The sequence below is a fragment of the Alexandromys fortis genome, unplaced genomic scaffold, assembly GCF_014885135.2.
Source record: "Alexandromys fortis isolate MF-2015 unplaced genomic scaffold, M_Fortis_MF-2015_v1.1 scaffold_79, whole genome shotgun sequence".
Lineage (NCBI taxonomy): Eukaryota > Metazoa > Chordata > Mammalia > Rodentia > Cricetidae > Alexandromys > Alexandromys fortis.
The window spans coordinates 2,115,973-2,137,803 of NW_026067964.1; the positions used below are offsets into that span (position 1 = coordinate 2,115,973).

At 43.7% G+C, this 21,831-nt stretch overlaps 1 protein-coding gene across 4 annotated transcripts in view; it reads left to right on the forward strand.

Moving 5' to 3' along the window:
- The window catches only part of Arhgef28 (Rho guanine nucleotide exchange factor 28), a 298,148-nt gene that overhangs the window by 205,198 nt on the left and 71,119 nt on the right, over positions 1–21,831 (forward strand). For all 4 annotated transcript variants that reach the window (XR_007593859.1, XM_050153817.1, XM_050153818.1 and 1 more), the window contains 9 exons: positions 1,103–1,214; positions 4,847–4,889; positions 7,935–8,058; positions 8,315–8,447; positions 15,203–15,258; positions 16,234–16,282; positions 18,076–18,220; positions 18,303–18,430; positions 19,944–20,084. Coding sequence is in view for 3 of the 4 variants with exons in the window: in XM_050153817.1 (XP_050009774.1) it covers positions 1,103–1,214; positions 4,847–4,889; positions 7,935–8,058; positions 8,315–8,447; positions 15,203–15,258; positions 16,234–16,282; positions 18,076–18,220; positions 18,303–18,430; positions 19,944–20,084 (931 nt within the window). In the remaining variant the exon portion in view is untranslated. The remainder of the gene's footprint in view (positions 1–1,102; positions 1,215–4,846; positions 4,890–7,934; positions 8,059–8,314; positions 8,448–15,202; positions 15,259–16,233; positions 16,283–18,075; positions 18,221–18,302; positions 18,431–19,943; positions 20,085–21,831) is intronic.

The window sequence follows — 21,831 nt, forward strand, 5'->3', positions numbered from 1 at the left end:
GAAGACTAGGCAAGACCAACTCTCCATGCAGGACAGTTTGTGATAGCTTAATTTTAGCAAAGAATTCTGTATCACTTTCTCTTACCTTTTACCATAGATGACACCTCAAAAATACACGGGCTGGATTCAATGCTAAGGCCTCTGTGAAATAGGAGTTAGATACCATAAATGAGTTTAGTAAATTTCTATTTCATATTCATCTAAAATTTATGGAACATGTAAGAAAACTGTGTTTTAATTATCTTGACAGCTTTCATTTTTATGTATGTTGCAAATATAATAATAGAAATTGGGAAACAGGAACAAAATGATGGGTCATTAAAAGGAATGATATTAAAGTCATATAAATCATTGATAGCATCAATCTGGGAAATACAGATAGAAAGTTTATTAAACAATGGGCCCAGAGGAACAGGATTCACAAGGACTTTCTCTAGAGGCCACAGCTAATCCTGTAAATTTAAACAGCCATTTAAAAGCTTAAAACCTCTTATAATTAGACATAGGTATTTCTCTACCTTCTAAAATTGCTTAAGGAAAGAGATCTCGGTTAGTATATAATTTTGTTTAAATGCTGAAGTGTAAACTAACAAAAAAATAATAACCTGTGTAAAACAAATTAATACCATAGCTGAACATTCAGAGAAAAAGTCGTGTGATTTAATTTTCTCATTTTTAACCAAGTTGTTGAAATGGTCCAAAGGTGTTTTTTGACATGGATGAGAACTCCCTACAAAACTTAAGTTTATCAGGGCTTAGATGAAAAGGAGAACACTGGAAAAGCTTTGAGAGGCAAACAGAGCAAGCTATTAAGAAGGTCATGTAAGAAAAGAGATGGCGGGTGCAGATCTCTTATCCCAGCTACATGGGAGACCAAGACTAACCCAAGATCAGTGCCAGCCTGGGCAACTTAGTAAGACCACGTCTCACAAGGCTCTGTAGAACATGGACTGAGAATGTAGCTCAGTGATAAAGAGCCTTCCCAGCATGCACAAGGCCCTGAGTTCAATTCCCAGGATAAGGAAATAGCTGCCTGGATGAAGTGCACGCATTGGGGCTTTGTTTTGTGATAGTGATTACATAATGCTGCACTCTCTCTTAGGAGTCCCTGCTGTCTGGGATTCGCTCACGTTCATACTCCTGCTCATCACCCAAAGTCTCTGTCGGGAAGTCCCGGCTAGTGCGTGATTTCACAGTGTGCAGTTCCACCGAAGGTAAGTGCTGTCTGATTCTGACTCCGCCTCATTCGATTCCCAGAGCAGGTGTCCAGCTAGTCTACGTGCATAAAACATACAGGGACTGCAGGCCAGCTCCAGCTAGCTCTGCCTCCACAACCGATTCCTCTGAGTCTTGTTGGACGTCAGCTCATACAGATTTCATTTTGATAAAATTATACATACGTTCCCACTTCTCTGTTGTTTTAGTTTAATAAAACGTTGCTCTCCGGGATGGTGCGAACAAGAACGGACTTCAGGGATATTCTGCGAGGGCCTTAAGGATTTTACTTGAGTGGAGTCTGAGAATTACTTTTGTCCTGTATGGATGGTGCTAAGAAGCAGCAACTTAGAGGCAGCCCATCAGGGCAGATTGGAGGTGTCCCCTTCCTGGTTTAGCCCAGGGCTTGGGAGAGCTGAAATCATAGTGTGTGCACGATACCAATAGCTACATCTCAGCATTTGAAGAAAGAGCAGTCATGTAAGGAAACAGAAACGTAACTTTTATATGATAAACTTTTATTAAAACGGAGCATAGCCGCAAGAAACCAGGCACATTAGAGGAGTGTGTTGAATTTTCAAAAGTGAGTTCTGCCCCGCAGATAGAAAACGGCTTATGGGCAGTGTAGAGCTCTCCTGGGAGCTGCTCTCCTCCACAGCCCTCAATTTAAACTTTGCTTTGACATGTAATTGCTTCACACTTCCCGTGGACAGATTATGTGTAATAGTCACATTTAAAGACTGATGTGGGAGCTTTCGTGTCCGTGTGACATGCCCAATAGTTTAATAAAAAATGAACTTTAGTCCATCAGACCATGCCCAATTTTCTATTTGAGTCCATCCAAAAGCAAGCTGCAGGTTCAGGACTCTCCACTCCCTCAGCACGCAACGTGTAAGGTTCCTCCTCTTTCCCTTTCTTTTTCTTACTTTGTTCTGGTTTTAGTACCATTTTGAGGTTTTTGACTTAGTTTCACACTATTGCTATTTGGAAAGCATACTTGAATCATCCATTCCTTGTGCGGTATGGGTACCTCACCGTTAGAACTGCGGTTCCTCCTACCTGGAAGGCTTGAGATCAGTGACCTGATGACGGAAAGGAAATGGACAGTTTGAGCCATTCATTTTAAATAAAAGCTTAAATCTCTGCATTTGAATCAGAAGGAATAAAACAATGACATCAATTCCTTTTTTGCCCTGTTAGACTATAAATATAATCTCTAAGCAGTGTGTTTAAAAACAGGGCTAGTTGAATGAAGTTTGAAAGCATTCAGAAGGTAAGAGTTTGAATCAGGTGATTTAGCTTGATGCAACACATACACACACACAGAGAGAGAGAGAGAGAGAGAGAGAGAGAGAGAGAGAGAGAGAGAGAGAGAGAATTGAGGATTCCAGCGGACAGAAACTGAACAGTTGCCAGCATCTCCGTTGATACCGTTCATGGGTCAGCCACACCCATTGGACACAAAGGATAATTTACTGTCTAATGGAGAAGAAATAATTTTGACTGTGTTCATATAACCAAAACACAGGCATAAAAGCTTGTCTAGTTCAAGGAAATATTCAGATTTTTATTGTTTAGTGTGCTAGAATGAATCAAAAGTAAATTGATATTAGCTTTGCTGTTACTTCTCCCTTAATGAATTTTGCATAGTACTAAATTTTTCTCTATTTGAACAGAGAGCAAGTCTCCATTTGCCCCAGGGGGATGCTTCCTGGTGTGAGACATAATACAAATACCCAAACTTAGGATGTATTTGTGCTATTTTTCATTCTTTTAAAACTTTTTAATGTATTTATTTGTGCATGTAGGTGTTTTGCTTGCATACAAGTATATGCACCATGTGCATGTCTGGAACCTAGGGAGGCCAGAGGGTATCAGATCCCCTCCAACTGGAATTAGAGATGGTTGTGAGCCACCCTGTGGGTATTGGGAATTGAACCCAGGCCCTCTGAAAGAGTAGCCAGTGCTCTTAACTACTGAGCCATCTCTCCTTCTTAATCCTTTTTAAAAATCTTTTATTTATATTTAATTTATGTTGTATGTGTAGGTATGTGCCTGAGTGTGTGTGTGTGTGTGTGTGCGCACGTGCCCATGTGCACAGGTACCTGGGACAGTAGTGATCTACCCAGTGAATGCTGGGAACTAGATTCACGTCCTCTGCTGGAGCAACGAGAGCCTTAACTACAAAGCCACCTCTCCAGCCCTTCTTTTCTAATTCTTATTTGGCATATTTTTTCTTATTAGTTCTGAAGTTACTTCTTTTTCTTTCTCATGCCTTCTTTTTTTTTTTAAGTCAAGTGTTTAATGGCAGTAACTTCAATACTTGATTTTTATATACCTAAAATAAAACCCAGCTTTATAGTTTCCTTTGGTACTTGGTGAATTTCTATAAAAGGAATGTTGTCAATATCATAATGATAACTTCAGCCTCACTGTGAAGGCCAAATATAGAGATCCGAGCACTCGAGAGGCAGAGTCAGGCGGATCTCTGTGAGTTTGAGGCCAGCCTGGTCTATAGAGTGAGTTTCAGGACAGGCTCCAAAGCTACAGAGAAACCCTGCATCGAGAGAGAGAGAGAGAGAGAGAGAGAGAGAGAGAGAGAGAGAGAGAGAGAGAGAGAGAATAAAGAAAAAAATTTGTAGAGTGACGTCATACTTTAAAAGTTGTTATAAACTGATGGATGGAATCCAATTAGATTGTGACCAGTTTCTTTATAATGGGCTGTGTAAGTTGATAGGCTTGGCTCTCTTACTTTCTTGGAATGCCACCTATTTATTTATAAGAACAATGACTTAATTTGAAAAACATTTTGCAACGACCATAAAAAGCCTTTGATTTTTCTCAAAGTACATTTTTCTATTACATACAAGAACTCAGGGGGTATTTATTTACATGGTATGCGTAACTGGCTCATCCTCCTGTATTCCTATTCCCACCTCTTCCCCCACTCGGCATGGTATTGGTGAAGGATTGCCCTTCTCTGTGGGTGGTGTGCTCCTCGGTGCCCGCTCCCTCCCACCCTCTCTCCAGGTCTAACTCGGCATCCCCCTTCATTCCCATAGTGAGTATTCTGAGTCTGTAAATAGGATGGCACCCTGTTTGCAGAAACCTGCCCTTCTGCCCCAGCAGGACAACGGGGAGGGTGGTTCTTCTTCCCCACCAGCCACAGAGTCTATCTCTGATTGGGCTGCTTGAGGATGTGACCTTGGCGTTGTGTTGAGAAAGACCCTTACCCGTGCTGGCCTTCAAGGTGTCCATGGAGCTTTGCTGAAAAGCAGCAGCTTATCGATCACCTGTGTTGGGGGTTGGTGTTACTAATAAAAGGTGGTGTCCAAGTGAGAAGTACCCTAAATTAGCCAGTTTTCCATACTGTTTGCAAACCGTGGGCCTCCCTTTGCTGGGGCTAACATACTCCCTGAAGTTACCGAATTGACCTCTTCTCCTCCAAACCAGGGAAAGCATTAAAACCTCCCATGCAGAAGGTCAGTTCTCGCAGGTTTTCTGACTGATAACACATAAAATGATGAGTTTGGTGAACATGTGCATCTCAGACTGACAAGTGACTTGTTTGTCTTAGCTTCCTTATTAATTAATTGATTCATTTATTTGTGTGTGTGCGTGTGCCTTACAGAACAGAGATCGTATAGTTTTACGGAGCCACCAGGAGAAAAAAGGTACGTTGAGGGTTCTCCTTTCTTTGGGGTCTATTGATCTGTCTTTGCAAATGTTTGTACATCACTTTTCCTCTGTGTCCTATAGTTAATGAGAGGTTTCTGTGTAATAAGCTACCCAAACCCCTTGTTCCCTCTCTGGAGTCAGTATAGCCAGCCAGACGTGATGTCTATTTTCCATCCTCAGGGGTACAAGCTGCAGGGCTGGGGACAGGGGGTTCTGTTTTAGGTTCTTTTCAGGTCTGAACATCTCAAGGGGCTGTGAGGACCGCAAGCTTCACTTGTTGCAGGATTTCTCTGCCTCTGCTCTACCTCTAGAACACTCTCTGTAGCTCCAGTTGCTCAGGTGGTTGTGGAAAGCCCAGAAACTCGCCTGCCCTGCCCTCTGTGGATCTTTGCCTAGCAGTGTTAGGCCTGGTGCAAGTGCGGCCTTCAGCACCGCCAGGCTTCTGCCTAGGATGTAGATCTGAGGCTTGAAGCCCAGGCTGCTGTCTATCCTATGTAAAGCTGGTGCCATAGCCCAGCCTGGGAAGAGACCAGGCTGCAAGTGGGAGGGAGGGCTGAGTTCTATTGGCCTTGAACTCCTAGATGGTGCTATTAGCCCTGGACTTGCTACAGAACAAGTGACAGAAACGGCAGTGGAGGTTGGCTTTAAGGACTCTCTGGGAAACAGTGAAGTAGTTTTCACTTTGGTGGCGTGAATCCTAGCACTCTGGAATTTTTTAACATCTAGATGAAGATGAGTGTTTTGCTTTAAAACCTCCCGATGAAAGTAGCGGTAAGAAAAAGGCAGTTTGAGTTCATTTATATTGTTTTAGACAAGAATAGAAAGTTCCAGATACACGAACACAGGAAAACTAAGAATGCCGTTGAAGGAGGGGGTGACGACGAGGATGGCAGTAACAAAGATGGTGATGACAATGGTGACAGCCGAGGCAGTAGTAGCTGACAATTCCTGGGTGATCGTGTGTGCCTCCTGCTGTTCTAAGCAGTTTATATTTAAGGAGTCTGTTCCAAACACTGTAATTTGGCAATCATCTAGGTTGTCAGTTCCCTGTCTTCAGGATCCTGTCTTTCCAACAGTTGTAGTAATAGGAGGTTAATTATTAAGACTTTTTTTTAAAAGTAAAATATTTCCATTAGGTGGTTGAAAGATGAGAAGAGCCAGTATAGCACTTGGTCAGGTCACAGCTTGTACAGTAGTGTCCCCTGCATGGCATGTGTGGGGGAAGGGCCTTTCTTACCCCTTGTCACTCTGTTTTCCCTCTCAGTTTTACCCCTCCCACTCATGCACTTAGAGGGCACAGTCGGGCACAGCAGGGTAGATCTGTCTTCTCCCTGACTCCATTCCTGGTGTCTTGTTGGATCAGCTAAGAAGCTCCCCAGCCGCACCTGGTGCTTTGCCTTAGTCATGGTGTAGGTAACTACTCAAGGAACTTCCTTCTCTGGAATTCTCATACTTAGACCAGTCAGTTTCTGAAGAAAAGAACATATCTAAGGTAAAGGAGGACTTACCCCAGACCTTGTAGGCTTATTGCTATAGACAGGCCATTTCTCACTTCACTGATGATTATATAGTACAGATCATCATTATACCAATGACTATCCATTTTAAATTAATTACATCTAATTAAATTAATTAGCCGTAAAGCATCTAAGTGTTAAAGGAAGTCCTACTACATTGATTCTCAATTTCCATAGTGGGAACTTACTTTAATAACTTGAATCCAGTTCACTGAAAATAATAGGTTATTGATAAAATTGAGTAAGGTTAAGATTTGAAGATTCATATTCTTGATACACTTGAAATATGTGTTTGCCTGTTGAAAAAGGTGTCACAGAGGTTTCTGAAGAATAGGGTTTGTAAGACTTTTTAGTGAGAAATCCCATTGGTCATCGACCTGATATCAGAAAAAGAACATTTTTGTTTGGGGATATTGAAAAGAACTTCTTCTGAGTTTTGTAAGTTTAGAAGTGATTTAAACTGAGTTAGTTCTTGTCCAAAGCAGCGGGAATACAGCGTAGTTGATTTTGGTTAAAACACAGAATGACCCAATCTTCTGCATGTGCAGAGAGGCAGCATCCCTCCTTCATTCTAATGACCCAACAGTGGCTCATGTGTGCGCTATCCACTCTTCTCCCAGGCTGGGTGGTGGTTCTAATGCCTGAATAGTTCATCTTTGTTTGTTAACACCTAGATTTAAGTCTCCTCTACTCTGAGCCTAAGGGCTGAATGCCGTAGTTTTACAGCATTCTGAAGAACATGGTATGGGGAAGTCAACTTACAGATTTTTAACAAAGACTAATAGTTTCTTGACAAAGCCTTCTGGGATATGGAAAACAGAAATAGATTCAAGGAACCAGGAATTAATTTTATTTTATTTGGGATAGTTCAATCTTTTCTCTTCTAGAAATGGCTGTATTGACTAGGGGAATGGAAATGGCCGTGGTGAAGTTACTTCTGGTTTGTAGCCTGTGTAGCCTGGGCTTCTCCACAGCTTAGTCTCAAGGTGCAAACCTGGCTGAAGGGAAGAGGCTGAACCTACAGATGCATAATCTGTTTTTCAATTGGTGCCCACCAGGGAAACGCCTGTCTACTAAAAACCACCCCTGTGTTCCCAAGATAATAAAATCTACTTCCCTACTGCCAGTTATTTGGTTTCTTTGTTTCAGGAAATTTCTGTTGTCATATTACACAGGTGGATGAGTTTTTTCAGGGTAAGATTATCCAAGTATATTTCCTAAATATTTCAGAATAATTTCAGAAATATAGGAAAGTTGAAGCAAGTGTATGGCAACTACTTCTTTTATTGGATTCTGCTGTTGTTAGCGTTGCTAGACAGTTGCTTTATCAAATCTAGTCACCTGTTCATCCCTCTTTGAGATATATTTTTAATTATGAAGTTGCTATTTTTTCTCTTCGCAACCATTTAAATAAAAAAAAAAGTTTAGCCATGTCCAAACAGACGTATGTACAACCACATTTCATGATGCCCTTTGGCCCCCTTTAGGCCTCTAACACCTGGTCACAGAGTCCTTTCTTTGTAGAATTCAGGAAGAAGAATGGGACGAATACATCATTCCTGCAAAATCTGAATCAGAAAAGTACAAAGTGAGCCGGACGTTCAGCTTCCTCATGAATAGGATGACCAGCCCTCGGAACAAATCTAAGGTAATCCAGGGTAGGCGCTGTAGAGTGTAGGCAGCTTCAGTCCTCAGCAGTCAGGAGAGTTTCCACATGTGTCCCCTTTAGGCCACCCGCCTTTGCCTGAGTGTGTGCCTTTCTTACAGATCCCTGGCAGGTCATTGGGAATATTATGGCAGCTCCTGCAGGGGTCAGTCTGTGTTGATGCCTGAGTTCTGTAAGCATTCCCGCTGACAGCTGTCTCCTTTGTCCATTCCCTCCCACTTTTCTGCTGCTTCTGAAGATGAAAAACAAGGAAGCCAAAGACAAAGAAAAACCGAATCGGCACCAGTTTGTCCCGGGAACCTTCTCAGGGGTTCTGCAGTGCTCGGGTTGTGAGAAAACACTCTTGGGGAAAGAGTCACTCCAGTGTGCCAGTAAGTCCTCGAATCCAGCGTGTGATGAGTTTTCTCTCCATCCTGTAAGCTCCCCAAGGGTAAAGCCTCTGCTCAGCACCCTTACACAACCTTCTCTCTCGAGGGCTGTAACATGAGGGCCTTCTTGTTGGGGGTTCCTGTCCTGCCCAGTTCTCACCAGTAAGCTCCAAAGAAAATCACACAGAGAGTCTACATTAGGTTATAAACTGATTGGCCCATTAGCTCAGGCTTCTTATTAACTCTTGTAACTTATATCGTTATTATCTATGTTAGCCACATGGCTCAGTACCTTTTTCAGCGGGGCAGGTCACATCCTGCTTCTTTGGTGATCTGGGCAGGAGTCAGGGAAGAGCTTCCTTCTTCCCAGCATTCTCCTGTTCTCATTGCCCCACCTCTACTTCCTGTCTGGTTTTCCCACCTATACTTCCTGCCTGGCTATCGGCCAATCAGCGTTTATTTAAAGCGTGATTGACAGAATACAGACAATTCTCCCGCACCAGAGGGCCTCATGTATCACTGAGCTGTTTGCCTTGCCGTGGTCAATACTGGTTGTTTGGTACTTTTCATCTGTGGTTAACTTTCTTACATCCAGGCCTATCAACCTTGCTGTCTGCTGAATGTCTCACTGCTTTTGAATGTTGCATGCCTAAAACTGAGCCCTTGCTCCCAGCTCAGTGCTTACCAGCAAGCCAATCCTCCAATCACTCCAGACAGATACTCATGACAAGATTTTAGAGGATTTGTCCATGACTCCCACTTCTTATGTGTGACAGCAACTCCGCTGGCTCTGTTTACAGTGTGTATTTCAAGCCCATCCACTTGTCAACCCACCACTGCTCTGAAGCCACCATTCCTTTAGGTCCCTTATACTTTTGCCATCTCTGTTGGTTTGTTTTCGATTGCTGTGATAAGCACCATTGATCTGGACAAGCAGGACATTGACAGGAAGAAGCAGGGGATCAGAAAACAAAGAAGATAGGAGAAGTTTTGGAATCAAGAGGTCTTTAAGCTGTGATATGCCGAACACGTTTATTAAGAAGTATGGCATCTTACATATATAGTTTTCAGGGGAAAATGGGACAGATTCAGAAAAAAAAAACTATCATACAATGGAAAGAAATCAGCAGGAAGCTGATCAAGCGATTTTGCACACAAAGCCTTGGGAATTAACCACAGCCCTTCAAGGGGGCAGGGAAGTCAAGGTCTCAGGATCCTGAAAACTGTAGCTCCTCCAAGGCCTTGGCCCAAGCCATTACTGGCCTTGCCAAGCATATCTGGGTTTAGGCAAGGAACTGAGTTCCTTTTCTATGCATCAGGGCCGCAGGGAAGGTCCTAGACCAGCCTGGCCCTCAATACACCATGACCAAAAGCAGCTAGAACAGGAAAGGGTTACCTACCTCATGCATCCTGATCACAGTGCATTTTCAAGGAAAGCCAGGACAGGAGCTCAAACAGGGCAGGAACTGAAGCAGGGACCATGGAAGGATACTGCGTACTGGCTTGTTCTCTGTGGCTCACTCTGCTTGCTTTTTCTATAACCCAGGACCACCTACCTATCCAGGGGTAGCAATGCCCACAAGTGGGCTGGGCCCTGCCACATCAATTATTAATTGTAAAAATGCCTATAAGCCAATAGATGGAGACAATTTCTCAATTGAAGTTTCCTCTTCCCAGATGACTTTAACTTGAGTCAAACTGACAAAGAAGTAACCAGGACACAAGATAAGGCTATTCTTAAGATATCTGCCCGGGAGAGGGGATCCCTAATGTCTTACAGTCGCTGCAAAGCTCTTTAAGACCTGGCCTATTTCCTTTCTCTCCCTTTTCTCCCTTTGTTCTGGCCACATTGCCATCTTTACTGTTTTTCCAACAAGCCAGCATCTTGTCTTAGCGCCTTTTGTCTTTGAGGCTCTTCCTTCTGACCCCTGTAGATTGTTGGGTAACACCCCTCAGATATGACCACCTTGTGTCTAGCTTGTCATTTCCCTCATCATTAAATCCCAGGCCCTATAATTTACCACCATTGATGCTGTGGCATAGTCTCCATGTCATTTTCCTTGGCTGTCTCTATCACCATAAATGCTGGAAGGGGAAAGGGAGGTAGGGCATAGTAATTTTTCATAACCACCCAGATGCCATCACAAAGTTGACATTTAGGCTTAGTTAATGGCTGCTAAGGAAAACAGATGCATAAGCAAGACCCACTCCTGTTGAGTTCATTAAGTGCATGTTGATGACATCGTGGTGGAAGCCAGAAATTGCTGAAAGTACCTCAGACATGCTCAGTTATCAAATCCGTCATTGCTTTAAAAAAGTAAGTATATAAAGACTTACAAAAGATATATGGCTTCAATAGAAACTTAAATTGTCTAAAAATTTTCCATATGCAAAAACTTTGCTTTCAATATATTATCATTTTGTGAGCATTTAAATTGTATAAGCTAATTAGTTTATTATGGCATTTCATACATGTATATAATATACTTGCTGTAGTAGGAGCTGCTCTATACCCGAAATAACAACATGGAAACTGTATTCTTTTAAACACTGCTTGGCCCATTAACTCTAGCCTCTTACTGGCTAACTCTCACATCTTGCTTAACCCATTTTTATTAATGTGTGTAGCACCACGAGGTGGTGGCTTACTGGGAAGCTTTGAATCTGTGTCTATCTCAAAGAGGAGAGCTATTGTGTCTGCTTCACTTCCCTTCTTCCCAGCATTCTGTTCTGTCTACTCCACCCACCTATGTTCTGACCTATCAGGCCAAGCAGTTTCTTTATTAACCAATGAAAGCAACAGATAGACCCTCCTCCATCAACTTGCATCATTTTCAGTTACCTACTGTCATACCCTGCTACCCCCCTCACTATTACCCTCCCTCCACCTCCCACCCTCCCCCACTCTCACGTATTATCTCTATTGTTTTCTCTAGTTACTATTTTTACACATATGCACACATATAAATATACGGCTACAACTTGAGTCCATTTGGTGTTGCTCTTGTTTTGAGCACTGAGCACTTGGAGTTGGATAGCCCCTTAGAGGGCTTTTCCCCAGGGAGCTCTAATTCTCCCTCTCTCCACATTCATTACTTAGTCGCTTCTAACCCTAACGAGGTTGCATCAGTTTTTAATGCTGGAATTTGCTTGATGATTCTATCACGAGTCTTCAGTCATTTCTCATCATATACTTAGGTTTCCTATATTTTCATAACATAGACGAACATGTGTTTTCACATACCTCTGTCTACATTGTCTACATTGGTGATTACTCCCTTAGACTAAATTCTACAGTCTGTATGCAAGCTGAAGTGTACACTCGCTGTTTGTCTCTATACCACGGTGGTTTTTAGGATTAGTTTGGGGGACTTCCAAGCACTGGAAGGGGGAGTGCTGGTCCCTTAAACTTGGATTAACCTTACATTTTTGACATTGAGTAGTAGGCAGACTTTGACAGTCTCTTCTGTGTTGGGTGGATAATTATCTTCTATGAGTTTGGTTAATAGCTTCAATCTTACAGACAAATATGACATGAAAACAGTACATTGTAGAGCTACTCAAAATCTTAGTGTCATTTTTTTTTTCTGTGAGATTCTGAGATGCTAACAGTTCATAAACAAGGCAATTCTGTAACATTCTCATGTATGCCTGAGCTCAGTTGCTTGTGTTTTGATGCAACATTATCTGGTGCACAGACTCTCATGTATGAATTCATTGCAGATGGACTTTAATTAATATTGTTGCACTTTGATGTCCTTTCTTGCTTTTTGTACTGAGTTCTGAATGTCTCAAATTAATGTTCCTCTTGCTTTTCCTTTCTTTGTGTGTCCCTTAACTGTTTCTGTGGTTTTTATTTTGGCATGTATGTCTTTAATTTAGCTAGAGAGAATCTGTAATGCAACTGAAAATTGCGTTTTTATAACAAAGGGGTTTTCTTATTTACATTTAATTTTAATGCTGCCAACTATCTTTGACAATTCCTGGCTGTTTTTCTTGCTGTCTGGCTTGGGGCTTTAGACCATGTGTTGCTTGCTTTTATCGTCTCCTGCAATTTGGCACAATAAGAGCTCTTAATATCTACTAATGATAGTGTTATGGCTACGTAAGGCTCATAACTTAATACAGTTTTATCTTCCTTATGTGAGCCTTTCCCCCTCTCTGTTAGTACCAATTGTTGTATTATTACATTCTCTTTCATATTGTAGGCTGAACATTTCAGGAATGACTTCACTGCTTCAAGAGCAATTCAATGTTTTCGTTCAATTCTGTGTGTATACTTACAATAGCTTTGAAACCCCTCCTCCCTTCTTCTCTCCCTTCTGTCCTTCCTTCTTTCTGTTCTTTCTTCCTTCTTTTGTTTTGTTGATCTATGGTCTCTTGTAGCCTAGGCTGTCCTCAAACTTACTATGTAGCCAAGGATACTTTGAACTCCTCCTGCCTTCCTCTCCCAAGTACTGAGAATACAAATGTCTATCACCAAGCTCAACTTTTTTTTTTTTTTTTTAGCCTGGGTCACTGCTTACTTTTAGGCTAGAGAGTTGCCTCAGTTGCTAAGAGTGAATGCTGCTCTTGCAAAGGACCTGAATTTGGTTTCCAGAACCCATACTGTAACCAGCTCCAGAGGGATCTGATGTCCTGGCCTCCGTGAGCATCTTCACTCAATTCAGCATTCCCACATACAGGCACATAGATATGATTACAAATAAAAATAAATCTTCAAAAATGAAAAAGAAAACCTTACATCAATCCATTCTTCAGTCTTTACTTCTGATTCTCCTCTCAGGCTCGGATAGGTGGGATAGTTTAATGAAACCCAGGCACTTTGCTTACATGGCTAAATAAAACTTTAGTCCAAAGTTCAAGCTTCCATCTACAAGGTCCAGCATAGTTGAGTATTAACTGCTGCCTCAGGAAAATCTGATGCCTGTGTGACCCGAATCCCTTGTTAGTAGCCCCGCTTCTCTCTACCTATACACCAAAGTACTTTTAACCTTTTCATCTCACGGATATTGTCAGACTGTGTCTATTATTTTTATTAGGAAATAATGAGACTTTTCGCCCTCGAGCTTGCTCGGTTAGCTTCAGGACATTCTCTTCTGTGCACCTCGGGCTCTGATGGCTCTGGTTTCATCTTTTCTGGCTTCTTTCTTAGACAAGGGTCATCTCTTGGATCTGCCTTTGTCTCTTTTCTAATCACAACCTTCTTCTTCACATCCTGGGATCTTTGAAGTTTGAGTTCACATAGCACATGTTTGATATCATGGTCACACGGACCTGTGTCTGTCCAGCTGGAAATCTGTTCCTGCTGTTCACCTGCCTGGCAGTTTCTGCCTCACAAAGCCCTGCCCCTCTCATGTGCTGTTGACCCACCCAAAGTCCTGATCTCCCTCCATGCCTTCGGCTTTGATTTCATAGACACATCTTTGCCTTCCCTATCAGAAGCACATCTCAAAAATCTACGTTTTTCATCTCTATCTCCAGGCCCGAAGCCCAGTGGCTGGCTCTTCCTCTTCCAGTAACCCCACCCCACCCCATCCCCACCCTCATCCCTCCCCCCTGCTTTGTTCACTGGCATCTCAGAACCTCTACTTTTCCTTTTCTTCTGTTTGGTTGGAAATAAGAGGAAAGAAAATGGATTTCGTCTGGAAAGCTGGTATATAGAGTTGTCTTGCTCTGCTCACTGGCATTAGCTAGTCGACTGAAATGCCCCTTTGGACAGTTTGAGACTCAGTCTTGGGCCTGGCTCACAGTGACCTGCAGGGTCTTCTGCAGTGTGGCCTTGACGGACTGAAATGTCCTCTTATGGATCAATTCCCAAAGACATTTCAGTTATAGACCACGGGCTCTTCCTAAGAGAGGTAGTGTAGGGGTGGGCGATTTGAAGGTGGCAAGGAGGATCAGAAAGGAGCATGGCAGCCTCCGAACTACAGCCCCCACGGACACCAGTATACATGAAGACATGCTGGTCTCTGTCCCTGCGGGCAGAAAGCTTGTCTTCCTCTAGGGACATGAGGCCGTATGAGCTAGTGGCAAACCGTTTTCATCTGATTTGCCTGCTTCTAATTTCTTTCCTTTTAAAGATTTATTTTTGTTTTAAATTGTGTGTGTGTGTGTGTGTGTGTGTGTGTGTGAGAGAGAGAGAGAGAGAGAGAGAGAGAGATTGTAAGGATCTGTGTACTTGTGAGTGCAGCTGCCTGCCGAGGCCAGAAGAATAGCGCTGGAGTTCCAGGTGGTTGTGAATCACTGGCCATAGGTTCTGGGAACTGAATTCCAGCCCTTAGCAAGAGCAGTGTGTACCTTTGACTTCTAAGCCGTCTCTATAGAAATTTCTTCCAGTTGAAGCTGACATGCATTGTTTTTCTCGGTCAGCATTATTGCCAGCTCATTTCTTCCCATCCCCCTAGACAGTTTGCCCGATGCTAGAGTTGAAGGTTATCAGTCAAGCCTCAGGAATCCCCAAGGACACAGTGCATACAATAGAAAGTGAGCTATGAGGCAGACCCAAAGGGGTTCGGTACACAGCTGTATGCTTTCTAATTTATAAGGTCATTACAGATGATGACAGATTGTCCTCCAGGGACTCAAAGTTCCCACATGTGCATATGCTTGTGTGGGGCTATGCATCATTTAAATATTTGACTTCTTAAATATGTGTCCTTCTTGGTATTGTTTTTATAATAACTAATAAAGTGTGATGTGACCTTATCTTCAGATGCATTTAAGTCAGATGGAAATGTCTGTGTCTTCTATTTCAGACTGTAAGGCGAACACACACAAGGGCTGCAAAGATGCTGTGCCTCCGTGTACCAAGGTAACTTCCCAGTCCCTGCAGAATATGTGTGCCTTGTGGCCTAGCTTGCTTGCCTGTGTCGTCTGCTGCTGGACACCAAACTCTTGGGGCTATTGCACTTACTATATGGTGGTAACACATAGAGTGTGTGACTATTGATTAACAGTTCATATTTACCAGTAGAGGGAAGATCTGCTTGTGTTATTTGAGGTGAGCAGGCTAGGCTTTGTGTCTAGAGCCATATTCTCAATCAGCCATCATCGGAATTACTTACCCACAACTTCTCAGTTGTAAAACCTCAACTTCTAGGTCCCCTCCCAGGTTTTCGGATTCTGTAAATCTGAGTGGGTCCCGGGGATGTGTATTTCCAGCATATTACCAGCCAGCACCATGGAGGCTGAGAGCCTACCTGGAGGCATGGAGCTAGGATGCATATTTGAGACAAGGTTACAAAGTTGACGACAGTTACACTTCCAGTCCTTTATGGCCACTCCATCATTGAGTATGAGATGTGTGTGAGTTTGAGCAGGACCCTCCTGCAGTGTGGAGGTGGTGAGGTGGTTGTCACGGAGCTCTTTGTTAACTCATACACTTAAGGGTTCTTGTAGAAGGTGAGACCCCAGAGTTTGGGGTGGTTATCCCCGGAAAGAGGAGTACGGCAAGGTAGAAAGACACAAGAGAAGCAAGGCAGTGTGGGTAGAAGGGCCTCTTTCTCCACTGCCTGGCTGCATGAGCCATAGACATTGGTTGTCTAGAGCCTTCTGAGCACTGAGTATTCATGAGGCTCATCCCTCCTTCTTCCTGGCACATTGCCTGGTCGCCACACTCTGCTTTTGTTGCATTTACTGGTTTCTGCTTTGAATTCTTCCCTGAAATGAATAAGATAATGACTGTGGAGTAGATAAGAAACCTATGCTGTGTAACCATGTGCACATTCTTGTAGCCAAGTGGTGCTTTGATCTTATTTTATGTGTCTCTAATAATTTTTTTTACTAGAAATTCCAAGAGAAATACAACAAGAACAAACCACAAACCATCCTTGGAAGTAAGTGATGTGGGAAAATGACAAGAACTTTTAAAAATGTAATGCATCCCATACTTTTTCCATCATAAAACTGCCTCCTGCATTTGTTTTCTCATTTGTCCAGTGGTTTCTTCTTCATAACATATGCATGGTGTAATTTTTACCTGGGTAAAGAAGTCAAGAAGGATATAAACTTTTTGGTCAGCCTATGAGTTTCTGCATCATCTGTAGAGCGTGGCCTGTGTATCACAGGGACTGTATGGAAATAGTGTTACCTGACAGGTCTCAATTCTAATGGTGTTTATTAGAATATAGCCTATTGATTTAATGACTTTGGGGGTAGGCAGAGACATTGCATTGAATGTACATGATTTGATGTTTTCCTAATAGTAGCATATGTTCACCTGTAGAAATACATCCTAAAAACCTCCTATGACACACACAGTTTAGTGGAAAAGAAGTCTTTGGCTTTGGAATCTCTTTATTCTCATTGTTCCCTTTGGTCCAGTGTTATGGAGACCCCGTTCTTGGTTTAGTTGCATTTGAGGCTGTGGACTTTTTAGTACCTTTAGTGTGATGCTGAAATTATAAAGCATGCTGAAGTTTTATTTGTCTATTTCCAAATCTGATGACTCTGGTCTTGTTTTAATTATACACTGCTGAGATTTAAATTGTTTCTCTTGAAAACAACCAGGACCCTTGGGCACTTCCTTGTGTTACAAGCGAGGAGCCAGCCACACTGACATAGCCTCAGTTTGAAAAACACTTGCTTTTCCGTGAAAACGTGAAAGCGTTTGTAGTTTCTTCTCTCTGGGGTTGCTTTGCATGAGAAGTGGCAGGAATTTTAAGTGCCTGGTCACTTTTCACTTCAGCACTTTAACAAAGTGTGATTGGCATCTTGGAAACAATAAGTGTGCTAAGTCATGGTGACATGCTTTGGGTGTGGTGCTACGCACCTTTGTTTGTGTTTCTCTTGTCACTCGGTCCCCTGCTTTGGCCTCAGAAATCTCTTGCCATCAATTCTGAGGTGCTTCTCATTTTCCTGAGGTTAAATGGGTGACTAAAAAAGGTGCTCAGAGTTTAGAAATTTGAATGTCTTCTGCTCCTCTTCTTCCCGTGGAATTCACGGGACCAAAGCGGAGATGTATACGTTTCTTTGTTACACCCTGGCATCTATGTAAACACGTCTCCCTTTTGCTCCAGAGTGTGGACTCTATAGCTGCAATCCAAAGGGTCTGAAATTCCCACTCAGGGTTGTTTATAGTTCTTCCCAAACATAAATGTGTCCATGCCCGCTTGTTTTCAGTGTATAGAGAAAACAACATGGCTGGGCTTTGGGCTTCGTTTGCCCAGGAGTGTTGTTCCCTAAGGAGTGGACTCTCCAGCATCATTCCTTCCCCTTGAGCTGCCCTCTCTGGGTGCACATGCTTGTTTACACACACCGTATGCATTTTGCCAACAGAGCTAATGACACCTTGCGTCTATTTAAAGCTGGCTTCCAAGAGCACACGCAGTGGTTTATGGGAAAGCCGGCTGGTCCTTCCCCATTCCATTCATCTGTTTGCTTGGGTCGCCCCAGACATCCTCAGTCTCCCAGGGGAGGTGTGGAAGCAGGCCAGCAGCATGGGTGTTGGAAGGGTGAGAAGAGGAAGGGACAGGTGAAAGGTGCCAGGCAGTGTCAGAGAGACCGGTTTCAAGGCTGGGCCGCGGCCCGTGGGAAGTGGCTGCTGGAGGGTGTACCTCTCTGGATCGCCTGTGGCTTTCTTGCCTTGTAAATGCTGCCCTCACACATGAAGTGTCCCCTGTGATTCCAGGCTCCTCACTCAGAGACGTCCCACAACCGGGACTCTCCTTGCATCCGTCCTCCTCCATGCCCATCGGACCGCCAGCCGGACGGAAGGAAGCCGCAGGGCAGGTGCCCCCGCTGTCCAGAAGCGTCCCGGGAACCACCTTGGAGAGGTGAGGCTCAGCGGCCTGCTTTGCTCTCATGGCCCAGGGTGGTTGCAGGGGGCTAACTCGTGTCCCCCTTTCTGTCTCCCAGCTTCAGGAGGTCAGTGACATCTTTGGAGTTGGAGGGGGACAGTACCAGCTGGCGAAGCAGATCTCATTCTGATGAGCTGTATCAGTCCATGGGCTCTTCCCCCTCCACAGAGTCCTTCATGATGGAAGGTGAGAGGATGGGGTGGAGCACTCCCATCTCTGTGAGCATTTACTGAAAGGGATATTTTGTGCAAGAAATGAGATGGAGTGTGTTATTTTGTTCTTTTTCTCATGTTTCTGTGTGTGGTATGCACATATGTGTATATGTATATTGGTCCCATATGTGTGGCTACACACGTATGGATAAGAGAGCATATATGTGGAGTCCTGAGATTACAGAGGCCACAGCCTGCTTGCCTGCTTGCATGGGTTCTGCACACCAAACCCTTTATCTGCTGAGTCGTCTCCTCGGTTCTCTGTTGCTCTGTAGAAGTTGTATGGTATCTGCCTGAAGTAGAACCTACTTTTCTTAAGGGTCTCAAGAAAACCTGAGTGTAGGAAAGTCACTTGTTGGGGATGAGGAGGATGGAGGGGAAGAGGTTACAGTACTCAGGATGTACTTTAATGTTGCAATTGTCAAAGACCAAATTCAATAAAAGTTTTGTTTTTTGTTTTTGTTTTTGCTTTTAATGACAACTTAGTCTTCAGGGACGCAGTCAGGAGTGGCCGAGGAGTTAAGAAGCAGTTTTTAAATGCACACATTCCTAAGAGATAGATGTAATGAAAAAATGAGATGCGCTGTGTGGGGGTCATGGGAAACTTGGCACAGCCATTGGGAGAATGGAGAGAATGAATCCCCCACCCGAATACCTATTTAATTAAGACAGCGCCTGCCCGGGCCACTGTGACATGGGCCCCATCTGTTGTCTGCCGCTTCTAGGAAATAAAGCATTTTGGAGAGTGTTTTATAGGATGTAAATCAAGATGGGGGACTGTTTGTTGTTTTCAGGTTGCCTCGATGAATGAGGGCAAGCCACATGGAGGAGGAGAACTGGGTAGACAGCGTTGACTCAGTTTCTCCTCTGTTTTCCTAAAGCGTGGTCGCCTCATCTTTACAGTCACCAGTTGGGATCTCTCAGGAGCATTGTTTAGGGCAAATAGGCTTTAGTTTCCCTGAACGGTGTTTGTTCGTTGTGTGTATGTGTTGTGTGTGTGTTTCTTTTCCTGAACGGTACATGTGTATGTGTTCAGCTCTATTAGAAAAGTTTTTACCTGAAGGACTTAAGCCTTCCACTGTGTTTTGCATTTTGCCAAGTCGAGGGTAAACCAAGTGGACACGTTCAAATTCAGATTTGAGTAAACCATGTAAAACAACCCAGGCAAAAAGCGACCAGTGAGGTCAAGGCTCTGTAAACAGGGCATGGGCTGGGAAGGTTACTGAATCAAGCTCCAATAGAGTGAGCCCAAACCAACCAAGGCATCTCCAGTTTTCCTCACCTCACTGCAGCTGCCGTCAGATGCTGCTCTTCTTCACTGTGCTGGACCCTTTCGTCCCTGGTTTGCAGGTGCTCCACGCCTGCACTGTAGCTTCTCGCTGGGGCCTTCCTGTGCTTCAAGCAGGTTCGAGCCTGAGAGCCTGCTTCTTGGCGATCTGTTTGTGATTGGCGTATGGCGCACCGTGCTTCTGGCTTTTCTTTTCTAGATGTTGTGGATTCTTCTCTGTGGAGCGACCTCAGCAGTGATGCCCAGGAGTTTGAAGCCGAGTCTTGGAGTCTTGTGGTGGACCCTTCCTTTTGCAGTAGGCAGGAGAAGGATGTCATCAAAAGGCAGGATGTCATTTTTGGTAAGCATTTTAAATATGCCTCTGGAGCGAAAGTACTGGGTTTGGAGGAAAGAGCATGGATGGTGATAATGTCTGGACCTGAGTTCAAGGCTAGTTTTGTCGTTTTCTACCTATCTGGTCTCAAACAAACAATGCGGCTCACCTGGGCCTCAGTTTCCCCATTTGCAGAGCAGGGATAATAATATTCAGGTATAAAATACAGTTCCAAGGCTTAAATGCAGCCTTGCAGTACAAATATCAAGGAAATTTGGTTTTCCATACCCTTAGCAGATCTCCTTGAGTATGGCCTCCTGATACTTCCCTACTTCTTCCTGTTTGAACTGCAGTGAACTTTCACATTCTTACTGCAGATATTGACTATCCATGCCTGTAGAAACTGTGAGGGCCTGAGGCTGGGGGAGGACAGCATTTGTGTGCTGCAGTCCTTAGTATCGAGCTCAGCTGCACTGATATGTCACCATGGTGCGCTTCTGGGAGTGAAGGCAATCTGAAGTAGAAACAGTGTGAAGAACGTTTTAAAAAGTAGTCTCAACAAGACACTACACTTTGTAGCCGAGACAGGGTCTTCATTCTCCTTGGCCTATGTTTTCCTGTCCTCTGTTAGGAGGTGCCTTGTTCATCTTCAGTAGGGGTGGGGGATGGAGGTTGGGGCCGGAGTTTCACCAAGATCGGGAGGTACTAGGGGTAGGCTTCGGAACCTTCCAGGGGCCTTGGGAGTCACATCACAGGAAGATAACAGGATGATGCTACCCTTTTTAATGTTTTTTAGACAATAATATTATTTAATATGAAGAGTGCTGCCATGTCTCTTCAGTCTCGGGTCACCCTCACACACTATGAAGCTCAATGTCACCATACAGGTGCATTATCTCAGATCATGTGGCCTCTGGTGTCAGAAAGGTTTGACCCGCAGGGAAAATCTTTCCTTTCCCTTCTGTTCCTCATTGCTTTCCTTTTAAAGATGAAGAAAGCTGGCATGGTGGCTCCTGCCAATAACCCCAGCACTGGGCATGATTGAGCATCTCAGACCAGCTACCTAGCACCATTCTGTTCCAAACCCAAAACTAATGAGAAGTGAACAAGGGCCAGAGAGTAGCTCGGTGACAGAGTGCTTTCCTAGCATGCTCTGGATTTTGTGCTCAGTGTCACCCTCCCACCACCACCCCATACACAGAGGAGGAGGGGGAGTACCCCCCAACACATACAAGGGGGGGGATAGTATTCCTACCCCTTCAGTCATAACCAGTAAATTAGTTAAAGGATTAAATGTTATGATAGGGTAAGCCAAAGGGGCGCTAACCATGCGGAAGGAAATACGGATTCTTTGAAGTTGTGGGTCTCAATGAAAGAGATTTGTGCCTCTGATGAAGTAGGATGCTGTATTTAGACCTATTTCCCCTTCGTGGCTGATACTTTAGATTCTGCCCCCAAACATGGGGTAGTTGGGAGCTTGTGCAGAGCTTTCGTATTCCTACATGTTGGGGGTTACTGTTTTCTCTCACAGTGGATTTGAAAAGTTGAGATATAATCTATATACCATAAAATTACACCCCATATGTAATCAGGTGGGGCTCAGTATATTCCCCAAAGTTGTGGAGCCATTAAGCCTTCCAATTCTAGGATATTTGCATCACTTCCAAAAGAAACTTTCTACCCATTAGAACTCACTTCTCGGTTCTCTTTTTCCCTCTGGATTTGGGCAACTGCTAACCTACTCTCTTTCCTTTGCCTCCACAGTCTCTCTCTC